This window comes from Epinephelus fuscoguttatus, linkage group LG20, assembly GCF_011397635.1.
Source record: "Epinephelus fuscoguttatus linkage group LG20, E.fuscoguttatus.final_Chr_v1".
NCBI lineage: Eukaryota > Metazoa > Chordata > Actinopteri > Perciformes > Serranidae > Epinephelus > Epinephelus fuscoguttatus.
This window is the reverse complement of record NC_064771.1, coordinates 3956713-3983752: the sequence shown is the minus strand read 5'-3', so window position 1 is coordinate 3983752 and position 27040 is coordinate 3956713. Positions and strand designations below refer to the sequence as shown.

General features: G+C 41.2%; 1 protein-coding gene across 1 annotated transcript; it reads left to right on the top strand.

The window, feature by feature from the left end:
- On the top strand, positions 1-27040 carry naglu (N-acetylglucosaminidase, alpha). The gene is made up of 6 exons (XM_049563891.1): positions 1-489; positions 11770-11917; positions 12374-12520; positions 15308-15393; positions 21318-21574; positions 21794-27040. Exons 1-6 carry the CDS (start codon positions 77-79, stop codon positions 22996-22998), a joined length of 2256 nt encoding a protein of 751 aa, XP_049419848.1. The 5' UTR covers positions 1-76; the 3' UTR covers positions 22999-27040.

Below are 27040 nucleotides of genomic sequence, written 5' to 3'. Positions count from 1 at the left end.
TGCAAATGGTGAAATAAAGTTGTTTTTAAACCTGCTCTACGGTGGGAAACTCCACTTCACTTGACTGGGACTCAAAATGTCACCAAGGAGCGGCTGTAGCCTGGTTCTGCTCGTCGTGTTCGGTCTTTTTGTAACTGCTTATTGTAAATTTCCAACCCTAGACCACATCAAAGCAAAAGCCAGCGACAAGGCACAGGGGAGAGCAGTGGTGGAGCTGCTCAAACGCCTGCTCGGGAACAGATCTACGGAGTTCATAGTGTCAGTCAACAGGAGCTTTGCCAACGACAGCCTGGATGTGTGTGAGCTCAGGTCCACTAAAAACAATAAGATAGTCGCTACAGGCAGCACCGGAGTGGCTGTGGCTTCTGGCATCTATAACTACTTGAAATATTTCTGCAACTGCCATGTTTCCTGGTCTGGTGACCAGCTGGATCTGCCTCGTCCTCTTCCAAAGCTCACCGGCGTCCTGCGCATCAATACCCAGCATAGGTCAGTGACCCAGTGTTTGGTGTTGTGTAAACTGGCAAAGGTGTCCACAGAACAATTAGCATCAGCTCTTTAATTCGGCATACACCCAGTACACCAGGCATACTTGATTTCTTTGACATTCTGTGGACTTTGCCTTCTTTTCACATTGACAACTCAAGTTTCTTTGCGCGAGGAATGCGATGTGGAGGTCGAGCTCGCGAGTGATTTTTTTTTAAGCGAGCAAACTGGGCTACTAGCTCTTACTCATCAGCTACTACTGACTAAACTACTATGGTGTTCGTGTCGCTATACATTGTTATACTTCCTGTGAATATATTGCAATTTCATCATGTAGTTTGTATCTACTTGTACGTGTATCTACTGTTAAGACCTTGTTTCCTTATTTTGAAAAGCAGAGGTAGTCACATGTATGTCCTGTGCCAAAAAGTCCCCTCCGGTGAATAATTAAATCAAAAGTCAAATCGAACATTAATTGAGGAAATCGCTGCAAGGTATTAAATCATAGGATCAAATGGGGTCACGGGGGGGCTGGAGCCTATCCCAGCTGACATTGGGCAAGAGGCAGGGTACACCCTGGACAGGTCGCCAGACTATCTCAGGACTAACATATAGAGACAGGCAACTATTCACGCTCACATTCACACCTATGGCCAATTTAGAGTCACCAGTTAGCCTAACATGCATGTCTTTGGACTGTGGGAGGAAGCCGGAGTACTCAGAGAAATAAAAAGTAAAATAGATATAGAAATAAAAATGTCTGTAAGTGTGTAAAAATATACAAACACGTGCATTGTGGCTACATGACACTGTATAAACTAGTATGTTACATTCAAAAATAGAAATTATGCATTATGCAGTAATGTTCACTACAATATATACATCAAAATAATACAAACAAGAACAAGAATAAACATGTTGAATAAATATATACATTTAAGATGTGTTGGTGAGAATAAATTAGTATACTGAAGGTTACTGCACAATATTGTACGTGTCAGTGTCAGAAAAATGTTACCCCTGGAGCACTCTAAACACTCTATGCAAACAGATAGAGACCAGTGTGGTTATTGCATTTGTTGATGCAAAGTTACTGACATCAGCAAAATGCCTTTGAAAATGTTATTTTCCCACCAAATGCACTTGACACTGCTGTACATTGGATGTGTGCCAACTCCTCTCAGTGGCAGGCACAAGACTTCACCAGATAGAGGAGCCATTCTTGTTAAAATCATAGTTACTAAATGACCAGCTGATTATTAACAGCAGCTAATAACATCTAAAAATCTGGGTTTCCATAATTCTCAGCAAATAAGACACAATGTATACTCATGACAGCACTATCAAACTTTATGAAAGAGGATGCCATGATATGTCTATGTGTTGGAATTCTTTGCTGGCAGCATTTGGGTGAAATGTAACCCCAGCCCCCTCCACTGTTACATGGCACATCAAAACTCACGGGTGCATAACAAATGGAGCGTTGTCACACATTATTTTTCATTGTTTACTGTGAGCACTATGGACACTTGTACCAAGGCTGGGCCCTTTAAAGGACCCTTCCTTTCAATTATCTGTTGTGCATTAGACCCGCATCAGCTCACCCCAGTTATGTCATGTGCACAGTAGTTAGATTGAAAAAGCCATGGCAAGCATGGCACACTTTAGTTTTCCCATGACTATAACTTGGTGGCAGAGAGCAACTCTTAACCAGATGGAAGCTTCAATCATGTACCAGCACTAAGGCTTAGATTACACTGGTTTCGAAAACAGCAATGCCTGTGTGATTAGAGCTTCATTTAAGTAATGTTATATGACAACCTTAAAAGAAATGGACAGTTAAAATACTTGATATTTCAGTACTTTTTTGTTGAATCTCAATATGCACATTGTAAATACACTAAAAATGTATGTACAACATAGGTATAGTGGGTAAACTTAATGACTTTTATCATACTGGAATTGACCAAAGTCAAACTGGATCTATTAACATGCAGTGCAGGTTGTACGTATTTGGACACTGACGCACATTTAAAATCACAGTTATATTTTATTTAATTTTTAATTTAACTTTATATACTTTCTTAAAATTCAATCTTTACACTCTGTTGTCATATACACACAGGCCCGAAATACACGTGCATCCAGAAACAGGACCTATACAGTACATGCATTAAATGAAGAGATGTCAGAGTGAGGGGGCTGCCCATGACAGGCGCCCTGAGCGGTTGGGGGTTTGATGCCTTGCGCAAGGGCACCTCGGCAGGGTATAACTGGCACCTCTCCAGTGTAACTGGCACCTCTCCAGTCCACGCTCCATATATTTGGTCCGGGCGGGGACTTGAACTGGTGACGCTCCAGTTCCCAAGCCAAGTCCCTATGGACTGAGCTACTCCCGTCCCTATTGTGACTTATCTATCATGATATCCTGATAATTTTGTATCATTGGGCCTCTGGTGGTTCCCACCCCTACTGGAAACTTCATAATTATTGTTTCTTTTTTCTTTTTCTTTTTTTTTTTAACATATTTTTATTATTTTCATAACATGAGGCTAACAGTGTTACAAAACAGTCAGAGACTTGATGATCACTAAAATTAGGTTGGTGAAAAAAGTGGATATATTGATATTGATATCTGTTAGCGGCCAAATAAGTTGTTACATATCGGCATGTCGGATATTGGCAAAAAATCCAACATTGTGTATCCCTATAAATAAGTATTTAGGAAATCTAATTTGGCACTAGGCATAGTTTGCCTCCACTCTCAAGGGTATCGACCTTTTAACACAGATTGTTGAAGTGTAGATGGTGAATGATTAAGGAAAGGGCTCCAGATCTTAAGCAATGAGTCCTTATCACCCCTAAGGACAGCACTTATTCTTTCATGAGGTAAGACACTGAAAATCCCCTTGTACCAAACTGTTACTGTGGGTGGAGTATCTTTAATCCATTTTAACAGGATGCATTTACAAGGAAGGACCAAAGTTTGTCCAGCAAGTTATAATGATTACGGGAGAGTGCTACATCTTTTGAGGGCAAACCCTGTAGTAATAGCATAGGATCATTTTTTATTTTAGTCCTAAAGATCCTGCAGTACTTACAAGTTATGTGACTACAATATCTATCAATCAGATTGCACTCCCAGAAGAAGTAGAAAAGAGTCCCAAGATCTGCTTTACACTTTCGGGAAATGGGAGAGATAGTTTGAGATATCCTGGGCAGGGCATCAGGAGCTATATGGAACCTATGTAATATTTTATATTGGATTTCCACAAGCTTGTTGCAAGTGTAGATCGATTGTGCTTGGCGCACTGCCTCCTGCCAGTCTTCTTCATTGTATTCATTACCTGGATCTACCTCCCAGTTTTGTGAGAATTAGGTTGTGTCACATTTATCATCAGAGTTAAGTACTGAATAGAAAAGGAATATTTCGTGTCCCTCAGCTCAAGGATGAACTTCTCTGCCTCACTGTAGATGGAGGTGTCCTCTGCAGGCTTTATAAGCAAGTTAATGAAATGCCTCATTTGTAAATATCTGAAAAGTGATTTTTAGGGAGATTAAATTTGTCTTGAAATTGCTGAAAGAACATTAAGATGTTATCCTAACCATATCCCCTATCACATGAACACCTCTGTCACGTGATGATTTAAATAAAGACAGTCTCAGGCTGGGGAATTATTTCATATTTAGTCCAATGAGGAGCATTTTGCTGTTGAAACACTTACTGTACTGTGTAGAGGCCAAATGCATTGACCCTTGCTGTACACATGCCTTTTTGCCTTTTTTAAAATGGTTAAGCATTGTTCTATAAAGTACATCCATAAAGTTGAAGGACTTGTGAGGCAGATTAAACAGAGGTCAAAGTCGAAACAGCAGTGGCTAAGACATCGTGACTTTCAGTCTCCAATATATTCAAGCTCTAAAAACACTGGATACACTGGATCAATAGGGTTTTTAAAGGTAGGGTCTGGAGGATTTTCCAGTTGCTGTTTGTAAACACACATTCAAATTTGGCCCCTCCTATCAGGCTCAACTGCGCGCTGCCCCTACCCCTCCCGGCAGTTGTGTGTTACACAAAATGATTCAAAGCTCAATCCTCACACTACATCAAGCCATATATTAGTTAAACGTAAAGTTATTTGCATCGGTTGATAGTCGGAATTAGCCTCCACAACAAACTACGTAGGAATTACAGTTGTTGTAATGGAAAAGTTGATAAATTAGCAAACTACCACAAGCTAACCGGCCTGTATTTGGGATTTACCTGTCCAACAGAAAGCAGGCCAACTCCATGTCGCTGTACATCCCGAGCCTCTCCTTCAATGCTCGAAAGTGGGTGAAAGCCACCCCGATATTCACACGAGTTTTGGCCCGTGCTTTATCGGCTCGGCGTTTTGCCTCACTCACACTAAATTTCCTTTTTTTCGTGGGTACGTCTGTATCCGCCATTTCTCCCGGGTGCACGGAGCCCGGAGGTACGGAAGAAGGCTTCACAGAAGAGGTTCAGGCAAGGCTTGCGCTGGTGCACGCTCGGACACGCTCGGGCTTGACACCTGCGCTCTCTCATTGGCTGGGGAAATCTCCGCCCAGAAGCGGTCTGAGCTCACAAAAACATCAAAATACAGTTAAAGGGCAGGAGCTCTGCAAACAGAGTCACCACCACACATGAGTAGAAGCCCATATGTGATGATTAAGCAGGATTTCATTTGTATATGTCTATATTTTTTTTTTTGTTTGAAAGTTCTCCAGATCCTACCTTTAAACAGGATGTTGTAAATTTGTAGTCTCCAATCTTATATTAATGTAGCAACAAACCACTAATAGTTAAGTAATGGCCTCCTGAGCAGAGAATGTGTGAGTATGTATGATATGATATGATATGATATGATATAAATGTATGATATGTGTGATGTAATCTGATGTAGTCTGGCTAGCTCATTGCCGCTGTTATGCACTGTGTTCATGAGGCAGTTATCTCCAATATCTGGTAAGTGTTGTTGGGGGGTCCGCCTCCCCCCTGGTTAACACTGTTAGCTCTGTCAGCACTGTTGCTGTTGTTTAGAACTGTTTATGGAGTTAGCATTGCTAGCTGCTGAACCATCCTGTCGATAAATGCTGCCTTGGCGAAAAATGCCACTGTAGCATGAATCAATAGCAGATCCACACTACTCTGTCAAATGGGGATACTGTAAGAATATGTAGTTGAATTTGATACTCTATCAAAACATCTTTATTTGACATTTTAGGGGTAGCATATTTCTAAGACCAATATCCCCTGTCAAATAATGCTCCCACTACAGAATCATTTTATATTACACCAGTACTCACTCTATGTGTACTATAAGAACACACAGAACTGAACTGCTAAGTGGCACATCTCGATAGGTAGCACATATCAACAGAAAATTCATGTTGAGAATCAAGTCCTGACAACTCATCTGCTCTGAATTTTGCATAGAGTCCCTTTAAACTGGGATTACCCAAAAGATATTGCGTACTTTCTCTAATTCCTCCTGAGTTTTATAGGACACACTTACTAGGAGTCCTCATCTTGACCCTTTCTTTGGTCCCATTATCTGATAACTGGCAAGTCTTTTCATGAAGATTTTGGTGGATAGCAGTAGGGATGTTCCTGGCAACTAATTTGCCTGTCGACTAAACAAAAATTTTAATCAAGACTAGTTGACTAGTCCAAAAAAGGGAAAACACCCAGAAAACAGTCAGAATTTAGCACAATTTATTTTTAATTATTTGAATAACTGTCCCAAAAAATACTGTGTGCATTAAGAGCCCTTTGAAGCCTTTAATCACAATCTTCAACAACCATGACACATTTTAAATGCCACTGAAGAATGAGACACTTTGTGCCGTGCGGAACAAATGTGAACATGACAGTAACTCAGTCAAAAGTTAACCACCAAAATAACATCTAAAATAAATAAATTGCTTCTGAAATGTGGGACACATTGAACCTTGCAGATTATCCGACAGAAATGATAGCGATTCACTTTAAAGTTAATAAAACAACATCTGAATTATAAGTAAATTTCGGCTGAAATGAGAGGCTCTTGCGCCGTGCAGTATGAATGTAAACCCTGCACAACAACTTGCTTAAGTTAACAAATAATATAACATCGCAAAAAAGAATAATTGCAGCTGAATTCATTTTCTGGCTCAAAGTACTGCCATATCGCACTGGTTTTGCGAGAGGACATCTCTCTAATTTCCCACCCACCGTGCTGTTTTAAAACTCCAGTCTACTCAAGCATTACCACTGGGAGGGGGACTGCTGTCTAACAGCTCTGTAGCACCCACTAGTGGCGGGCAGCTGCATGACAGTTAAATGACCTTGTACATGAATAAAACACTAATTGGTTTAACGAATATTTCTGGTGCCAACTAGTGAGGTGGCGGATGTTTAATCGTTTAGACGGGGGGGATCCTAAGTGAAGTGAAAACACACAGACAGCTGGGCTGGATCATTCTGACACTTTCGTCAGTCTGGTGTTATTAATTCACTGATATACTGGAGATAATAAGGGTAGGAAAGTGCAGGCCAGTGATATCGGTGCTATAAGTGCCACAATGCAGCAGACTGGTCTCGTGTGTGTGTGTGTGTGAATCCAAAAGTCCAGCTGAAGCAATAAAAATTAATGGCACAGTTAAGGTCAAAAGTATTAGCCCCTAAGGAACCATGGAATTCTGCCTAATGTTTGCATGATTCATAAAAGTTTACATAGTAAAACATTAATTGATGTAAAGGCCCATTTGGTATGTTTTGGAATGTAAAATAAATCTTACAGTTTGCTTTGTACCATTCATTCATTCATCTTCTAACCGCTTCATCCTCTTGAGGGTCGCGGGGGGGCTGGAGCCTATCCCAGCTGACATCGGGCGAGAGGCAGGGTACACCCTGGACAGGTCACCAGACTACTCACGCTCACATTCACACAGGCCGATTGCCTGATTGCCCGGGGCAAATAAAACTCAAGGTCGGGCATGTAAACTAACAACTCACTTGCCCAATCGGGCAAGTTGCTAAAAATAGTAAAAGTTAATAACTAATTGATAAAATAAATGTATTTTAAACGAGCTATATGTAAGAAATCTAAAACAAATAGTTGTAAAATCAACCTAATGTCACAGAGACTAAGGAATAATGTTCATATAACATACTGATCTCACCGACAACAATAGTACAGCCAGAATATTCGCATTTAAAAAACATTTTTACAGTCCACAAATCATGTTATGTTTTGAATTTGTGTTTTGGCCTGTTGCGCCACCCACCACTGTCTACCAGTCACGCAGTCAGTAGAGTCTCAGCATCAGTTACAGTTACGACTAAGCTACAGCAGCACGGCAAGCAGCATTAGCAGTGTCCCAGTACATAGCATTAGCAGTCTCCTCAGCTGTATCCCGGCAGTAGCGTTAGCAGCAGAGAAGCCGGACTTGCTCGAACAGTCTGCTGGAAAACCGAAGATCAAGGACGCGGTGACGCGGCCCTGCCACGGCAGCCACCTGTGGGCAAACAAATCAGTCTCCAGCGTGCTGCTGTCCAGCAACCTCGAATCTGCAGGGGAGGGGGGGCGGACACGACTCGTGGCAGTATTTTGAATTTGAGTGCAGGAATTGTTTTGGCCACATTCTTACATACAGCGCCTTTAAAACGGGCTCCTTCGGCTCTGATGCAGCGGTCTCTCTGCCTGAAGTCACAGGCACAGGCTGTGTAACAATTGTCCTGCCCACAGCCCCCATTGATTGGTTACATGGCACAAGTGAAGCACAGAGCGGCACAGCGAGGCATATTATTTTGCGCGAGGGATGCTTCACTTAATAACACAACAATATACTATTTATGGTGTTATGCCATCTGTCATTTCTGTCTCTACACGGTCACGCGTTAACAATTCTCCTCTGCTCTCTGTATCGCGCACGGCGGAGTTCTGCCACACACACAGGTGAGCATGCTAGAGCGGCTCGGGCCGCATTTTCCTGACCAAATCTGACCCCGAGCCCGGTGCAGTTTGTCAGCTGACAAAGTTATTGTATAGACAGTGTGTAAATAACCATCAACAGACTGCTGTTACGCACAGACAAACACACTGCTCGCACAGCAGCGCAGCATGGCACTCTTGGTGCTGAGCTTGTGTTGCGTTCAGGCATTGTCACGTAAACAACAACTTCCAGCACTTAAATAGGTCATAGCACAAAACAGGAGCATGTCAAGTGACTTTTTACTTTTATTATATTCAATAAAATTGTATTTTCCTAAATCTTGAGACATCTCATATGTAAGCTAGACAGACATTTCACCTGCTCATTACTGTGCACACATGTACTGTATGTATTTAGTCCTAAAGAGCCCTTCTGGTGCCAGTAGATACATAGAAACATCCCAGCAGGCTGTGCTTTGCAAGCATACAAAAAAGTTTCATGCATGTGAAAATTATTTTTCATGCGTGTGCTTCACCTCCGCTGCTACAACTACATCCAAGGGGAAACGCTGCTGTGTGCGTTTTGTGCAACAGGTGGATGTGGTAGTCTACTGGTAGAGAGAGAGAAGTAGCGTTGAAGTAGAGTAGAGCAGGGCAGAGGGATGGAAGCAAAAGATATTAAAAGTGGTGTTAATACAGCAGAACTGGAGAGAGGGGTGAAAAATAAATAGAGGTGGGCTTGACTCAAGTAGGGCGCAAAATTATAGATGGAGAACGACTGACAAAGATTACTGTTGTTAGACACAAACCTGGGTGTGGTCAAAGGGCAGAGATGTCAACAACAAGAGAGAGATTATCTTCTGATTAGTTGATCAGATCAGTCTATAAAATGGCAAAAAAATGGCCATCAAAGTTTCTCAAAGTGTAAGATTTCCAATGTCTTGTTTTGTAAATGGGCATTTGTATAGCGCTTTTTTCTTGTCAAAGAGACCATTCAAAGCACTTAGCATTCACCCATTCAAACACACACTGGTGGCTGAGGCTACCATATAGGTGCCACCTGAAAATCATCAGCTTTGATAAACATTCATATGCACTAACAGCAATTTTGGGTTCAGTATCTTATGCAAGGACAAGGACACTTCAACATTAGGGACCAAGGATTGAACCACTGATCTGCTGATTGGTAGACCACTGCTCTACCAGAGCTAAAGACACCAGCTTAGGTTCTGGGCTGTCCGACCAACAGTCTGAAGCCTAAGATATTCAGGGTAAAAAACAGAGAAAAATGGAAAATCCTCACAATGGAGGAGTTTGTTTGAAATTCAAAAAGTGAATCAATTATCGGAGTAGTTGCCAGATAATTTTCAGTTAACTAATTGCTTTATTGACTGATTATTTCAGGTCTAATGGCGAATGCTCTAACCATTAAAACCTGTTCCCAAATCGTGACTTTATCAAAATAAAGATGATAGTCACAAGGGACATACCACTGGGGTTGCAACAGTGTGACATTTTTTAGGTACGATAACCATCTCAGAAAATATCATGGTATTACAGAATTGACCTGGGGCTAAGCCCCGCCCCCCTCCACTCACTTGGACAAACTATCAACATTCAGTGACAGGCGCTATGGCAGGTGTCACAGTCCACAGCATTTCGCAGGAGGCAGTTGATGATTTTTGGGGACATAACAATGAGATGTCATTGAGCAGTAACCAAAAGGGCCTAAACTACGCATTGGAGGGATAGATTCATCATTTTATTGTTGAGAAGGTCGATGAAAAGCTTAAATTACAAGCCAAAATTTACAGGTCACAGTGTACGCTTGTGAACCGCATCTCGTTGCTGTCGCCATCAAAGACAACAAGTTAAAGTGCCACTGACGTTAAGGTTTTTGGCTCAGAATATGCAAAAAGGATAACGGCCTTTTTACCATCTTTACCAAGAGTGTCTCTCCGTTAGTTTGGTGCTACAGTATTTACACTGAATCATTCAGCATAATGTTTGCCAACCTTTGTTATCTCTGCGATTACAGCTAAGTTAATGAAGCTAAGCTCCAGAGTTAACGTTAGTTTAACTAGAGCCCTTTGGACAATAGCTACCAATGATGTATGATCACCAAAGTACAAAACTAGAACAAAATAGGCTAATGAACTCCCAGCAAACAAGGTGACATGATGAACAACGCAGCTAGGAGCTAACGTTAGGCTAACTTTAGCTAACGTTAGCTAGAGATGTTAAAGATAACTTTATATTTCTTTCCAGCAAAGTGACAATATGTTGCCTCAAACACAATTTTGACTTACCTTAGAACAGATGTAGACATCATTGTTAATCTTATTCACGTTGAGTTGATGTTGTAGTGTAATGTTACAGCACAACTTTATCCAAAGGAGACACTTTTCTCGGTTGAGATGTGGTTTAAGAAAGGGTAAAAAATACACCCCATCGCCCAGCCTCTCAGGATACCTTGTGCCAGAGTTGCATGTACCCCATGCACACCATTTTTAAACTTCAAATCTCAGAAAAAGCTCATAAAACCAAACAAAACTGATTTTTTGTAATGCATTTCAATGAACGTCCAGGCAAAGAATGTCCCGAGTGTATGGGAATTGCCATACGTACTGTGATTGGCTCATCGCGTCTGAGGGCGGGACATAGCCATAGGTCAATTATTACTATCAGTAAACCATTTTTCAATGGAAGTATGTATTTCTGTAAGTATTTCTGTCCACCCTAAATACCACTTGTTACTTTATACAAAGCAAGAAAAGAAATACATGCATTTCAATAACATGTCAAATTATGGATAAAATCATTATTTTTGATAAATGCACTGGATAGTAAATCTTGATTTTGATGATGTGTCATATACTTGAAGCAACTTAGGCTACTTTATTTGTGTGCATTAGGTCGGAGATCAAATCATAAACAGTGAAATGGGTTGAAAATAACTTAGCTCATGCAGTTATTTTGAATCTATAATAATCTAAGCTTTCCAGAGAGACCCTCAAAACTGCAGCAGGTCTTGTTTAATGACTTTTGTGATTGTTGAAATATCAACCAGAGATATAGATGCTTTGCTGCCTGACTCAAACTTTGTACATAGTCATACATAAGGGGCACAAATTTTTTTAGCTTAATGCTAACAAAGCATGATATTTTGTTATTTCGTTTCTCTTAGTTAACTTGTAGCTTGAGTTATTTTTTTTTAGCTTGATGGGTTGGATTTTAGGATCATGAACTTTTCCTTTTTGAATAACTAGTTTTTAATATCATTTGAACATGTCATTTTAAGACTCATAACTTTTATTGTAAATAATATTTGTGTCTTTGTATCTAGATTCCGGTATTACCAGAACGTCTGCACTTTTAGCTATTCCTCTGTGTGGTGGGACTGGCCAAGATGGGAGAGAGAGATCGACTGGATGGCACTCAATGGAATCAATCTGCCGCTGGCTTTCACCGGCCAAGAAGCCCTGTGGCAAGAGGTAAGAGCAAACCTGTAGGCTGAAAGTGGTGATATTTCTCGCAAAAGCTACATTAAACCAAAGGAACGCTGTTAAAACAGCCTGTGGTATCCATGTACTGTATCATCCATTATTGGCTCAACAGACAGATGGAGCAACAAATACTTCTGTGCTTCTAAGCGAATCAAATTTATCAGGAAAGAGCTAACATTGAATTATGAGTTGAGTAGAAAAAGCTACATACTTTAGTTTTGCATTATTCCCAGAGCAATAAGCAAAATAAGATAACATGGAAGGGGAAAAGATACCAACAGATGGGAGGACACAGAGTCATATGTCAAGAGAAGAAAGAGAAACCTCTGAATGCTCAACTTGACCTTTGCAATGATAATCTATTAGAGGCAGATACATGATACATAGCTTGATATGTGCAGCAGCATGTGAACATTAACTTATCAACTTGTTGTGTACCTTTAGGTTTACCGAGCTCTTGGGTTAAACCAGTCAGAGATTGAAGAGTTCTTCTCTGGCCCGGCCTTTCTTGCCTGGAACCGTATGGGAAACATTTTCAAGTTCGGTGGGCCCCTGCCACAGTCCTGGCATGTGAACCAGCTCTACCTCCAAGTACTGAAGCCTCCATGCTTGTCAACAGTTGGAAGCCACTATGTCTAGAATTAGGACATTTTTGACTTTGGCACCACCGAGTGGTAGTATCCAACAAATGTTCACATAGACTGCATAGTTGTTTTCAACTGGGTTGTCTTATTTTACAATAAACAGAAACTTTGACCACCAGAAAAAAATTAAAGATACTATAATCACATTGCTATTCTAGATATAGTGGCTTCAGTTTGAACAGTGCAGGTTTTAATAACATTGTATTTGCAAAAGTAATGGCTGAGATCTTGAAACACAGTTAAGTATGCCACATGTCAACCAAACACTTCCGGTGTATTACCCTTAGAACCATACATAATCTGTACAGACATGTAACCAAACCCGAGATCAGTGTGATGTTTCCACTGCAGACAGTATTCTTAAATCCAGGTGGAGTTGTTACCAGACAGTTATTGCTGTGTCACTGCTCCATCCAGCTCTTGATGTATTTTCTCATCAGGGTGATGCAGAGGAATGTCTGCACCTTGTTGATCGTCCACCAAACGGGGCTGTGACATTTTCAGAACAAAAAAGAACACGCTGGACAGTTTAGGGTCTCTGGCGTAAATGACAATATCTTTAAAAATAGTGGGGTTGTGTACAGAGTCCTTATTGGGCAAGAGTGACTGTTCTCTCGAGACCAATCAATGGACTTTAGTGTTTCTAGCTCCACCTTTTAGTATCGGGTCAGTGTGATGGGTCGGCATTGAGCAGTTGTATGGGTTCCATCCCCAACTTTGACAATGTCAATGCAAAAATAACCGTTCTAATGTGTGAAGAGCTGAACTAAACTGAACTGAACTTGACTACTTGGTGCAAGTGAGGCCATAGTGACACTGAAACCCCCAAGTTGATTCTAAACCCTTATATTTTACGTCAATATTAAAAGTGAACACATCTGAATATTGCTCATATTTCTCATTGCACAGGAAAACGTGTTTCATTGACATGTTTACACGTCCACACTTAGGCTGTGTCCACACTTTTAATTTAATTTTCTATACTTTATTTATTAATACCCTTGAGTGGAAATTAAATTTTTTCACTCCGTCGTCATTAACACACAGGTCTGAAATACACACACATGCACAAACAGGACCTATACATGCACAAAGTAGAGAGAGATGTCAGAGTGAGTGGGCTGCCATGGACAGGCGCCCTGAGCGGTTGCTCAAGGGCACCTCGGCAGTGCCCAGGAGGTGAACTGGCACCTCTCCAGCCACCAGTCCATGCTCCATATTTGGTCCAGACAGGGACTTGAACTGACAACCCTCTGTTTCCCAAGCCAAGTCCCTATGGACTGAGCTACTGCTGCAACAACGCAACAGTGTCACCAGCTACTTATTGTCAAGTTACGCATTGAAGTGTTTCTCAAGCACTCAGTACCATAGTTACGTTGTCACAGGCTTGTGTGTGTCTGCTACTTACCATAAAGCAACTAGACTGAACGTCATCTAAAGTTTGTATTTGGCCAAAAAAATATCTATGCTGTTGATCAATGTCTGTGCTCCATTTCAACATCTCCAGGTGCACCATAAGTCACAGAAAGTTAGCAAAGCATCTGTTAACTTAACTAAATCAAACAGCACTGCAGCTTGACACAAGCAATATATAGCCCTTTTCAGATAGGGGTTGTGCAACTTTGCAGGAAAGCCCAATCAGTCTTTTTTCAGCATTGGCAGTATAAAAACAAAATCGGGGAGTGCGGCAAAATGCCACCAACCTACTTTTGTTTATACAGAATGCGCCTTTTTCCGGGCAAGGGGGGCTTGAGCAAGTAACAAAATGTGTAGCTCAGCATGTGACGTAAACAGTGACGTGGGAGGGAAGCCGTGGCTAGCCAGTCCTTCGGCGATTCTCTCATAAGTTGGCCCGTTCCTCACCGTTCCTGTCATCTGACGATTAATGGCCTCTTCGTTTGCGAAGACAAGGAGGGCACGCAATTCCGTGTCTCCCCAGTTGCTCATCTTTACAGTATCAATTTCCCTCTTGCTACTAGCTGCTTGCTAATTTCTGCTATCAGCTGTTTCCTGTTTATCCACCGCCAGTGGCTTGCACGTGCCGCGTCATCAACAGCTCCACCCACAGGTCATCAACAGCCCCTCCCGTTGTTTAAACTAAAAGGGTTCCGCCAATATGACTACCCTAAGAGGAGGAAAAATGGGCACCCCGGATCAACTCGCCAGTCCGGCTCTGTGTGGCTAAACGCTCTCAGCTTGCCGGTGAAATTGCCAAACATTCACGGAAGTGTAAAGGGGTTATGATTGGTTGACACATTACGGCATCATAGGGCGCTGAAAAAAGTTAAGGCCAGCTCAGTTTTTATTTGCAGTACATTACACACACCAGCAGGGACAAGTGTCGAGCATCAGTTTGTAGCTTTTTGTCAGCAGCTTCCATTGAATATGAATTGTAACCTATAGCTATGTTGCTCTAAGTGTGAACACAGCATTAGTACAGTAGCTCGAAGCTGGAAGTGGGTCTGTTAACTGTGACCACACTCAGTTGCGTTCGTAGTTTTACTATTGCCTTTGTTTTCTATTTTAAATAAGTCTGACTGATCTTGGGGTTCATTTCCAACCCATGGCCAAAATAAGGCCCAAGTTGTCATAAATTGACCATTTATCCTTTATAACGACCATCTGTTTTTGTAGATGAAATCATGTGTATATTTAAAATGTTTGCTGATGAATTTTATCTGACCAGCTGCCTCAGAATGAATCCTCTCACATGACATTTCCTTCCTTTTCACAGTTTAAAATCTTGGAGCGAATGAGATCCTTTGGCATGATTCCTGTGCTGCCAGCCTTTTCTGGGAACATTCCCAAAGGAATCCTCAGGTGACTCCTGCTTGTTTAACATTTTAATGTTAATAAATGACAGCTGATATGACCTGCCGCCAGCAACATTTGTCATTTTACTGGTGAAAGCAAAGAGTGCCGGTGTCAAAATAATGAGGAGCTGCTAACGTTACCTGAACGTTTTATCCCCATACAAATGTTTATATATTCAACCTCTAATTTTCACCTGGATATGCAATGAAATACTCCCACTTAAGGTTATGGTAAGGGAAAGCAGGGCTGCAACACTAGCAAGCGGAGGCATATAAAACACAGCAGAATACAGTAAAATATATGGGATCAGATTTTGATCAGATCTATTTTAGCTGATACTCATCTAATTGGCTCCGACACCAAACCCTAGAATTGGCTTGGAACATTAAAAAAATTAACATAAGCAATTATTTGTAATAATAATTCCCTTAATTTGGTTATGATATATTGTGTCCAAGGTATGTTGTGAGTGGGACTTTTTACAGTGCAGTAAATAAACTTGTCAGCGTTGGAAAGTTTAGCGTTCTGTTGGAATCACTTCCTCTAATGTCAAACATATCTCTGACAGTTCTCTACTGATATATATTGTTACTTATCAACTGTCATTTATGCTGATACTGATAGGTCTGTGTTAATTAGCCAGGCTAAGTTATCTTTTGAGTATGAGATAGTTGACCACTGTGAGCTCAAAAATGTACATTGCTCAAAAAAATTTAAGGGAACACTTATATCACACATTAGATCTTGATGAATGAACTATTCAAGTTGAAAATCTTTACTGTACATCTTTACACTGTATAACTGAGAACAAAATGTCAAAATCATCAACCCATTGAGGGCTGGTTTCAAAATCACACTGAAAATCAAAGTAAAACAATTGAAATCACAGGCTGATCTGACTTGTGTGAATTTTATCACAGCAACTCATAATGTGACTCAGTGGCCTTAGCATGCCTGTATGCACTCCCAACAATGTCTGGGTATGCTCTTGATGAGTCGGCAGATGGTGTCCTGGGGATCTCCTCCCAGACTTGGATCAGGGCATCAGTGAGCTCCTGGACAGTCTGTGGCAGTACTTGGCAGTGACAAATGCACACATTACATAACGATTGAGGTCAGGGGAACGAGAGGGCTAGTCAATGTCATCAATGCCTTCATAATCCAGGAGCTGCCCCCACACTCTGGCCACATGAGGCTGGGCATTGTCCTGCACCAGGAGGAACCCAGAGCCCACTGCACCAGCGTAAGGTCTGACAATCGCTCTGAGGATTTCATCCCGATACCTAACAACAGTCAGGGTACTGTTGGCTATGACATGGAGGTCTGTGCAACCCTCCAAGGATATGCCTCCCCAGACTATCACTGACCCACTGTCAAACTGGTCATGCTGGATGATGTATGATAATACATGCAGAGGAACATTTACCACAGAGTCTCCAGATCTCTCCAGAGTCTTTCACGCCTGTCACATGTGCTCAGTAGGAACCTGCTCTCATTTGAGAAGAGAACTGGGTGCCAATGGCAGACCTGCCAATTCTGGTAGTGAATTGCATGGTGCTGGGCTGGTAGCACAGGTCCAACTAGAGGACATTTGACACTCATGCCACCCTCATTGAGTCTGTTTCTGACAGTTTGGTCAGAAACATGCACACCAGTAGCCTGCTGGAGGTCATTTTGTAGGGCTCTGGCAGTGCTCGTCCTTTTTCTCCTCACACAAAGGAGCAGATACTGGTCCTGCTGTTGGGTTGATGCCCTTCTAGAGCCCTGTCCAGCTCTCCTCATGTAAGAGCTGGTCTCTTGGAATCTCCTCCATGATCTTGAGACTGTGCTGAGAGATACAGCAAACCGTCTTGTGACTGCACGTATGGATGTGCCATCCTGGGAGAACCGGACTACCTGTGCAACCTGATTGGGCTGCAGTACCACCTTATGCTACCAGTAGTGACAAGGACACTAGCAGAACACAAAACTAGGGCAGAAACAGTCAGGAAGGACAGGGAGAGAGCAACTGTCTGTGGCCACCACATGTAAAACCATTCTCTTTTTAGGTGTTGTCTTGCTTTTGCCTCTTCATTGCACCTGTTGTCACTTTCTTTTGCACCAAAGCAGGAAAAACTGATTCACCACCACTTGTGCTTCCTAAATGGACAGATTGATATCCATGAAGTTTAACTGACTTGGTGTTATACTGTGACCGTTAAGTGTTTCCTTCCATTTTTTTGAGCAGTGTACTTTGTGTCAAACCAAAACATTTTCAGAAAACCCATTGACTTTGAGACGCAGGAACCAGGAGTGGAAAAATGCTAACTCATTTTTGGGTTTTAGGACTCACTGTATGTTCCAAGGCCCATACTACCATTCTATGTAGCATGCCAGAAAAAGATTTAGTATTTCCCAATACATACTGTGTCAAATGCAGTACACCAAAAATACCAGAATATTTTACAACAATCTGGATTTTGCAGTATGGCACTGTTAATTTTGAAAGCTATTTTAGATTTAGTCTTAGATGAAAATGCTTATTAGTTTTAGTCATATTTGAGTCATTTTTATGCTTCTTAGTTTTAGTCAACAAAAATTCAAAACATATCAGTCATTATGTTTTCTGTATGTTTTTTTAATGTTTAATATGATCCAGTTAGGCTACTTCAGTTAGAATCGAGGTGACAAGATGTGTAAAAATTTCATTTAGACAGTTTTTTTTATACAACTATTATTTACAACAATTTCGACACACTTACAGACTCTCATTTCTCCAGCTGTTTTTGACAGGTTTAAGGGGTGATTTATGAGCACACTCTTACTGATCATCATTTGAAAAGCTCAGCATCTCTCTGTTAATGCTCTCAAAAACACCACAAATAACTAATCTGAGACAACTAGGATTTGTACCCAGGTTCATTGTAAACTCTGACTTATCCATCTCACTGTTAAAAGCAGAGAAATAACTTACTTAATGCCCAAATTCTTTCTTTATTTGCAACATTTCAGTCTGGAGGTTTAAACTCGTGTCCTCTCACAGAGTTGGTGATTAAAACTAAACTTTCATCTCTGTCAGAGAAAACTCATCTGAGTTCAGACTGTTTACTTACAGCACAGCTACAGTCACAGATAAGTGAGCCTCCTACTTGCTTGTCAAACAGCATCAACCCCAAAACCTTCTTGTGTCCGGACTGAGTGGAGTCCTCTGGGGATCAGATGTGAAGTCCGGCAGCCACACTGCAACTAACAAACTCCACAAATCCATTCAGCAGCTCCACCATCCACAGTCAGACAGCTGATTATTTACTGCTGTTTACAGCTCACAACTCACACCAACGACTGATGCTACTCTGGTGTGTGTGTTTTTGCTGGCTAGCGAAACATCCTGGCGCCTACTATTTACTAGCATTTGCCAGCCTATCCCTCATGCAGCATTTGAAGATAATTGCAAGCATGTCTATTCATGGCTTTCAATGTCCGATAGTCCACCACTAACATTTTTGTCACGTCTTGTCAAATGAAACATAGATTTCATGTAAGTTTTTATTATCAAAATCTATTTTCAGCTTGTCATTGTCTTATTTTCGTCATGGAAAAAGGCCGTTGATTAAATTTTTTTTGTGAGTTTTCGTCAACGAAATTAACACTGGAGTATGCAAGCTAGCATGCTTCTTTTTTTACTGACCCACAAGCACAGCCAAAGATACACCACATCAACTGTCAGAAGTTGCAGTGAAATATAATCAACAACAAAAGGGCATAAGTATTAAATGACAATGACAGAGAAATGCATAGCCTCTGTGATTTTACTATTGTGAATATAATATGTTAGAATCTATAATATATGCAGTTATAACGTATTGCAAAATAACATCAGAGCTCTCTGGGTTAACCTCCATTTCTGGCAAGCTTGGTGAACAGCATTTTGTTTTATCTCTACAGTAACAGATATATGAGTAAGAGGGTCAAATTTCAGGGTGTACCGTTAGGAGGAGGTAGTATGTCCTTTTAGCATACATACTGCATGCAACCGTACGTACTTTTTATGGGCAGTTGCAGTATCTACTAGAAAATAAAAATAAAAAGTATGCGATTTGGAACACTCCATCATTGCTGGGGCACTGTGTTACAGCCCAGTTACATGACATTGAGCACTGTGATTGGCTTATAGACAGCCAATCAAGTCTGTGCATTTGGGTGGACTCAGATGACAGTAATAGTAGATCTAGACATCCTAGAAAAGATATGTCCATTGGAATGGTCAGGGAATTTGAACAAGTTAAGGAACTGTCTAAGAATATCTATATATAAAGAAGTTGGGGCTCAAATAGAGGGTGTCTCTCAAAGTCAAGGATTTCTTTGGAGGATGGGTAATCCCAAGGAAGGATCCTGCAGAGGCAAGGCAGGAGTCCTTCCTAGCATTCAGTTAACACACATTGGAACAGGCTAACAAGTGTAAAGACAACAGCTGAAAAAAGTTTGAAATTATCATTAACGGTTTATGCACAGACTCACACACAGAATCACTCTGTCATTTCAAAGTGTTCTATATTTTCTTTGTGTATCACCACACACTCTGCTACAATAATATCAATAGCGGATCTGATATGATGAGCCGCGCTGCTCTGAAACAGCTGACCGCGCCGATTGTACATTATACCACCGGGTAATGTTATCTTTGACCTGCAAGATATTCCAACATCTTTACTGTGGCTGTTCTCACCACTATTCCCCCTAAAAATACACCACCTGAAGTTGACAGAATAAGAGCAGTTATCATGTCATTATAGTATAGTGGGAGGAGGAGGGGAGATGGACATTTAGCGCTTCATCTCTGCTGTGGATGATTAATTTAAAACCTTTTATATTTGATCTAAATCACGTTATTTTAAAAAAAAAAATCTCGTTATTTAGCAGTGGACGCATTGGAAAGTGTAAATTATGAGGTTTCTGTCAATATTTTTTTTTTCATGCTTGTATGGTAAAAACTCCTGGAGACATTAATCCAAATAAATGACATATTTATCTAAGTCCTGCTGAGCTCCGCTGGAGCAGATTTCATTGAAGAGGCCCCGCCTTCACTTCCAGCAAATCGTGTGCAAAGCATTGTGGGGATTTTATACCCGTGGACAATCCACACATGCATCCTTCGCATTTCTCTGAAAGAAGGACTGAGTCCTTCTTTCAGAGAAATCCTTGATATTGGAACAGTCCTTCAGAGGGGGTCTATGATGTAGCGTCCTTCAAATTCAGCCATTTGAGAATCCTTCCTTGACTTTGAGAAACACCCAGACACTCAAACAGACATTTCTCTCCAACTCAGGTTGCTCTCAGGGTCTGTACTTTCAGTTTACTGCACGTCTGTGTCTCAGGTTCTTGATTCTATTGAGAAAACCAGTAGGTGAAGATATGGCTTGGGACAGTAAAGTACAGGGTTCCCAAGGGTCCTTGAAATACTTGAAAGTTAGTGAATTTAAAGGAAAAGTATAAAGTCTTTAAAGTTTTCAAAACCATAAATTGACATGAGTCATTGTAAGTGCTTGAATTTATACATTTTGTACAAGAATAGAAATTTTACTCAACTTACACAATATATTGTTTTGCTGTGCTGTATTAAAGAAGGCAAGAGACCCCATAGCCTGCCATCACTGTAACACAGCACTATTGAGAAGTGTTCACACATTCAAGCCTCTCTCTCTTTTTAATTATTGTCTGGGAGCTTCTGTAAAGCCTGTGAGTTCTCATTATAAAACTTCTCAGTGTTGTAACAGTAATTAACCTTAATCCGTGTCTCAAATGATGCCATGTTGGGTCCTTGAATGTGAGGGAATTGGGCATGGAAAGCCTTTGAAAAGTCCTTGAATCTGAAGTTTAAGTAGGTGTGGGAACCCTGACAGTGAATATTTCAGTCACACCCTTTGATTGACTGAAATGTTTTTATATTTCAGGTTGTATCCAGGAGCCAATGTAACCAGACTAGGGCCCTGGTCTCACTTCAACTGCAGCTTCTCATGCTCCTATGTCTTAGACCCTCGTGACCCACTTTTCCTTCAGATTGGTTCCCTCTATCTGGCCCAGGTGGTGAAGCAGTTTGGTACAGATCACATCTACAACACTGACGCCTTCAATGAGATGACCCCACCTTCCTCTGACCCCACCTACCTGTCTGCAGTCAGTCGCTCTGTCTTCGCCTCAATGACCGCAGGTGAGTGTCTCTTTCACATTGCAAATTTGAAATCTCACGGTTCCTTTCTGATATTTTGGGTAACAAGTACAATAATTGCCCTAGTTAGATGACCTGTGTGTGACCTGTTGTCCACTTCTCTTGCACAGGCAGCCCCCCTCGATCTCCCTGCTGATTTTCCGCCACGTTCGAGAACTATCCCCTTCTTGTTTCTCATCCAAATCTCATTTTTCTCCCTAGTTGACCCTCAGGCAATTTGGCTGATGCAAGGCTGGCTATTCTTCAGTGACGCAGTGTTCTGGAAGCCTGCCCAGATTCAGGCGCTACTACATGGAGTGCCCGCCGGAAGAATGATCGTGCTGGACCTGTTTGCAGAGACCGAGCCAATTTTCTCCTACACAGAGTCGTTCTATGGACAGCCCTTCATCTGGTGCATGCTGCACAACTTTGGGGGCAACAGTGGATTCTTTGGCACGGTGGAGAGCATCAATTCAGGGCCTTTTAAAGCCTTACATTTCCCAAACTCCACCATGGTGGGCATAGGCATAACACCTGAGGGCATTGAGCAGAATCCTGTAATGTACGAGTTGATGAGCGAGCTGGCTTGGCGCAAGGAGCCGGTCAACTTGTCCAAATGGGCATCACTATATGCAGTACGCCGCTATGGCAGCACACGAGAGAATCTGACTGCTGCATGGAGGCTCCTGTTCGCAAGCATCTACAACTGCACTGTGCCACATTACCGGAACCACAACCACAGCCCATTGGTGCGTCGGCCTTCCTTTCACATGAATACTGACCTTTGGTATGACCCGGCTGATTTGTACAAAGCCTGGAAACTGATTATTGAGGCAGCTCCATCTCTCATGTCCAAGGAGACCTATAGGTATGATCTAGTGGATGTGACTCGGCAGGTCCTACAAGTCCTGACAACTTCCTTTTACCAGGATATTGCAGATGCCTACAAGAATCAAAAGCTGCCAGAGCTGCTGACTGCAGGCGGAGTGCTGGTCTATGACCTCTTGCCTGAGCTCAATCGTTTGCTGAGTAGCGATCCCCACTTCCTGTTGGGGACATGGCTGGAGCAGGCCCGATCCTTAGCCATAGATGAGAAGGAGGCACAGCTCTATGACATGAACGCCCGAAACCAGCTCACTCTATGGGGTCCCAGTGGTGAGATCCTGGACTATGCCAGCAAAGAGTGGGGAGGCCTCATGGAGGACTACTACGCCCAGCGATGGGGCCTTTTCGTTCACACCCTGGTAGAGTGTCTTGACAGCGGACGACCATTCAAGCAAGACACCTTCAATCAGGCAGTTTTCCAGATAGAAAAGGGATTCATTTACAACGGCCGAAGATACCCGACCAAGCCTCAGGGAGACACATACGAGATTGCCCGCAGGATCTTCCTCAAGTACTACCCACAGGCCATGAAAAGACTATAGTGAGCAGAGCCTACATTTTGGAAAAACTTGTCTCAAGTTGCAGCAAGAAGAATGTCTTTCTCCACCTCCAGTTTTCATGGCTATCCCAAAACATTTTGATGTAGAAAGTCTAACAGCCTGGATTTACAGGTACTGTTTTGCACACGTTTTAAAGGCAGTAATGGATAGTTGTGCATGTTGTAGGGAAAATAAAGATTTTCACTTTACATTCACACTGAATAAATATCCAATCATGCCTTATGAAAGAGGATGAGTAGAAAATGACAGCAAGCGAATGACTTCCATGTGACTATGTTAAGGTGTTGATTTGGTGTGGAATTTCATGTGTGCACCCCCTTGTTATTATTTTTATTTCTGCTGCTCTTAAAGAAACAGTTCAACATTTTCAGAAATATGCATATTCACTTTCCCAGAGTAAGATGAAAAGATGGATTTGGATGTCATGTCTGTGTGTTAAATGTGGAGCTTGAGTCAGGGTATGGTTAGCCTAGCTCAGCATAAAGTCTGGAAGTAGGGGAAAATGGTGAGCCAGGTTCTGCCCAAAGTAAAAAATAAGACTAAAACTGTGTTTTTTTTTACAGTGTATATTGTTTGTTTTACCTGTGCACTAAGAGAAATGTAAAAATGAAATTTAGTGGTTTTAGGCAGTTACGTAGTGGAACTATTTCTTGAGGAACAACAGTTTATCCATTCACCTCATACTTCTGTGCTGTATCTCTTGCTATAGACTGAATCACAGTGTTTGTTTGAAATGTTTTCTGAGTAGAAAAGCCCCACGTCACATGCATAAAATGAAATGGTGCTGAGCAAATGTCGCTTCAGTTGGTTCGTTTTTAGCCACCTAGAAAAAAAGATCAATATCAGTTTAAGTGTTTGCTATATTTAGAATGTTTTCATCCCCAATACTTTGCCATCAGACAGCCCTATCTGACGTGGAACTCTAAGCCACCAGATTGACAAAAACACTAATTTTACTTTGCAGAACACTGCAGTTGCTGGTTTACCACTGCCTCCATCTGTTAGTGTGTAAGGTAAAGTGAAGAAAATATTCCAAATACAGCATACACTTAAACGAATTCAGATTTTTTGTAGGTGGCTAAAATACCTAAGTGCTAATATCGTAGGCAACTGGACTTGCTTGCGTTTCTTGAAGATGTTTCGCCTCTCATCCAAGAAGCTTCTTCAGTTCTAAATGACTGGTACGAAGTTGCAGGCTATAAACCCTGTATGGGTGGGAACCCTTGCAGAGTCGTAGGGGTCACGTGAGCTCTTATTTTCAGAGTCGTTAAGGTCACAGTGTGAGTTGTTGACCCACCTGGCCACCATGTGAGTCATTAAGGTCAGGTGGGACCAGGGGTGAATGGGTATGAAGTCGTCTGGGGAGGGATCCCAAGACTGCATTGTAGGTGGGGGATAAGAAGTGTCGTAAGCCACCCACTCTGTTTAATGATGGTCATTCCAGGTTGACGTGGCTAAAATACATTTTGCTGCAGCCCCTGTCCACAGCTGTACATTGCATAGCTTTCATGCTGGCAGATTTTGTTTATCAAAGGTGATGGCATAGCAGCACAGTATATAAAATACAGATAGGCCGGGCCGCTTTGTCTTTAAACATGACAATTATGGCTAAAAAAGGCAACAAAAATAAACTAGAGACCATCTTGTAATGGTGACATGATGACACACACACACACACACACACACACACACACACAAACAAACTCATGAGGTGAAAATTGTAGCTGTCGCATTGTTGTCACACCTGGTATTAAGTTTGCCGATTTTGCCTCTCTCCATATTTGAAATCACTTGCCAGTTGTTTACCCAGAAGTGACTGTTGTTTTTAATGCAATTTCATGGTGATTCGGTCCATAGACCAGGGGATGTCAAATCACTATACAAAATTTTATACTTCCAGCTTCCTTATAATCCAATTAATCATATATCCACATGTATTTTGTATTTATTTATTTTTTGCCGAAAAAATGCCCTCCAATAAATAATTAAAGAAAAGTAAAATCAAACATTGCCTGAAGAAATTACCGCAAACTTATTACATCATACGATAAAATCATGACTGAAAAAATGCTACTTTAATGAAATAAATTGTGTGCAGAATTTTACAATCTTTCACCTACAATTTATATAATGGCAAGACTGTTTAGGGACCCCAATATGCAGAAATAATTTTGAAAAATGGCAATGTTCCTTTTTCCCTCACCAAAGTTTTGCGTAACTTTGGAGCATTTTTTGGCCTCCTTTCCAGCAAAATCTACAGCCCAGGGTGCCAGATGAAGTCAGTAAACACAGTTGTTGGCTTTGGTCTCTGTACAGACATGATGGTACCAAACATGGCAGCCTCACTGGGACGAAAAGACTTACTAAAATACATTTTTTACATTTCAGTTCATCTTTAGGTTAAACAAATGAGATATAACCTGTTAATAAGTGAGTCAGACTAGCTGCTTCTAGTCTTAATGCTAAGCTAGGCTAACCACATCCTGACCAAGTCTGTACTTTGACTCCATGGATATCAATCTCATGTACAAGTCTTAACATGAGATTAATATCCATCTGAACATTGAACTAGCATAAATAAAGCACATTTCCCAACATGTTGTACTAGTCCTTTAAATCAGTGACACTGCACTGTAACTGCAGATGGGCATTGAAATATTTGTAGCCATTAATGAGATGACATTCTCAGACACTATCATGCCCATCAGTTTGAAGGTAATTATTGTGGGCAAAATGACTGATAGGACTGAATGCTTCATTCAGAAAGTAGCCCAAGTGGGCTAGTAGCATAGTTACCAAACAATGTGGATGTCTCTGATCTTCCATAACAATTTTCTACTTAATTTACAATTTCATGCTTATGCGGTCAGTGAGATTGGACCATTACCCAATGAGTTTCTGTAAGGGTTTTATGAACAGAGGGATTTGTTTAATAATGAGTAATTGTTATGACAAATTGCCTACTGGTGCACCTAACAGATAAGTTCATGTCTTCATGTTTTTTTCTTTTTTAAAAATATATTTTTATATGATCATTCATAGATGTCCATGTCCATCACTTCATGAAAAATCATATCTTTTTTATGAGTCACATTAGTTTTGTTGTGGATGAGATTTTTCTTTTGATAAATGTAGTTTTAAATAAGGACAATCAACATGTTTTGGGAGAATAATTAGTGTGTAAGTATTTTAGCAGTATTTTAGAGTCATTGCACAGCTTGCACTCATTATGTACCATTAAACAACACACGTTGTACAGTTTTAGTTTCTTTACTGTATAAATGCTATTTTTGTATTTTGATGAATTTAACTAATGTGAATATTCAACTCAGGCATGTCATGAAGGTCTTAAGGCTATGTGACTAATAATACAATGATTTCTTTCTCTACCACCGTGTTGCATGTGTGCTCAGTGATAATATTAACCTCGCTCTGTATATATCCAGCTGTCATCTTGACCAGGACAGAGCTGGAAACTATCTCAGCAAGCTTTGGGTGATGCAGGGGACACTTGCACAGCTCACTATTCTGTCACAACCATTCACACTCCTAATTCAGAATTTCCAATTCACCTACCCTGCTTGTATTAAGACTGTGGGAGCAAACTGATACACCTTGAGGAAGCATATACTCAGAACATGCTTCACACAGAAAGGCTCCAGCTGTCCAGCAGATTCAAACCCATGAGACCTCTCGATGTGAGGTGTAAACCAGGACCTCTCACAGGTGTTGCTAGGAATGAGTCCTCTATCACTGGAGTAGAGGCATAAATATGTTTTGTGAGGTCAAAGTGACCTCGACCTTTAACCCCCAAATTGTTATCACTTCATTGTTGCTTCTCAATGGACGTTTGTGCAAAATTTGAAAAGAATTCAGTCGAGTTCTTTAGATATTGCATACACGAGAATGAGACAGATGCAAGGTCACAGTGATGTTTGAACACCAATATCTGATCAGTTCATCCTACTGTCAAAGTGGATGTTCGTATCAAATTTGAAGGAATTCCCTCAAGGCCTTGCTGAGA

Bases quoted from the DNA above. Each gene is read 5' to 3' on its own strand.
- naglu (XM_049563891.1), top strand. From the start codon at position 77: ATGTCACCAAGGAGCGGCTGTAGCCTGGTTCTGCTCGTCGTGTTCGGT. The intron at 490-11,769 runs GTCAGTGACCCA...CTTTGTATCTAG, and splicing joins CGCATCAATACCCAGCATAG to ATTCCGGTATTACCAGAACG. The intron at 21,575-21,793 runs GTGAGTGTCTCT...TTTTCTCCCTAG, and splicing joins CTTCGCCTCAATGACCGCAG to TTGACCCTCAGGCAATTTGG.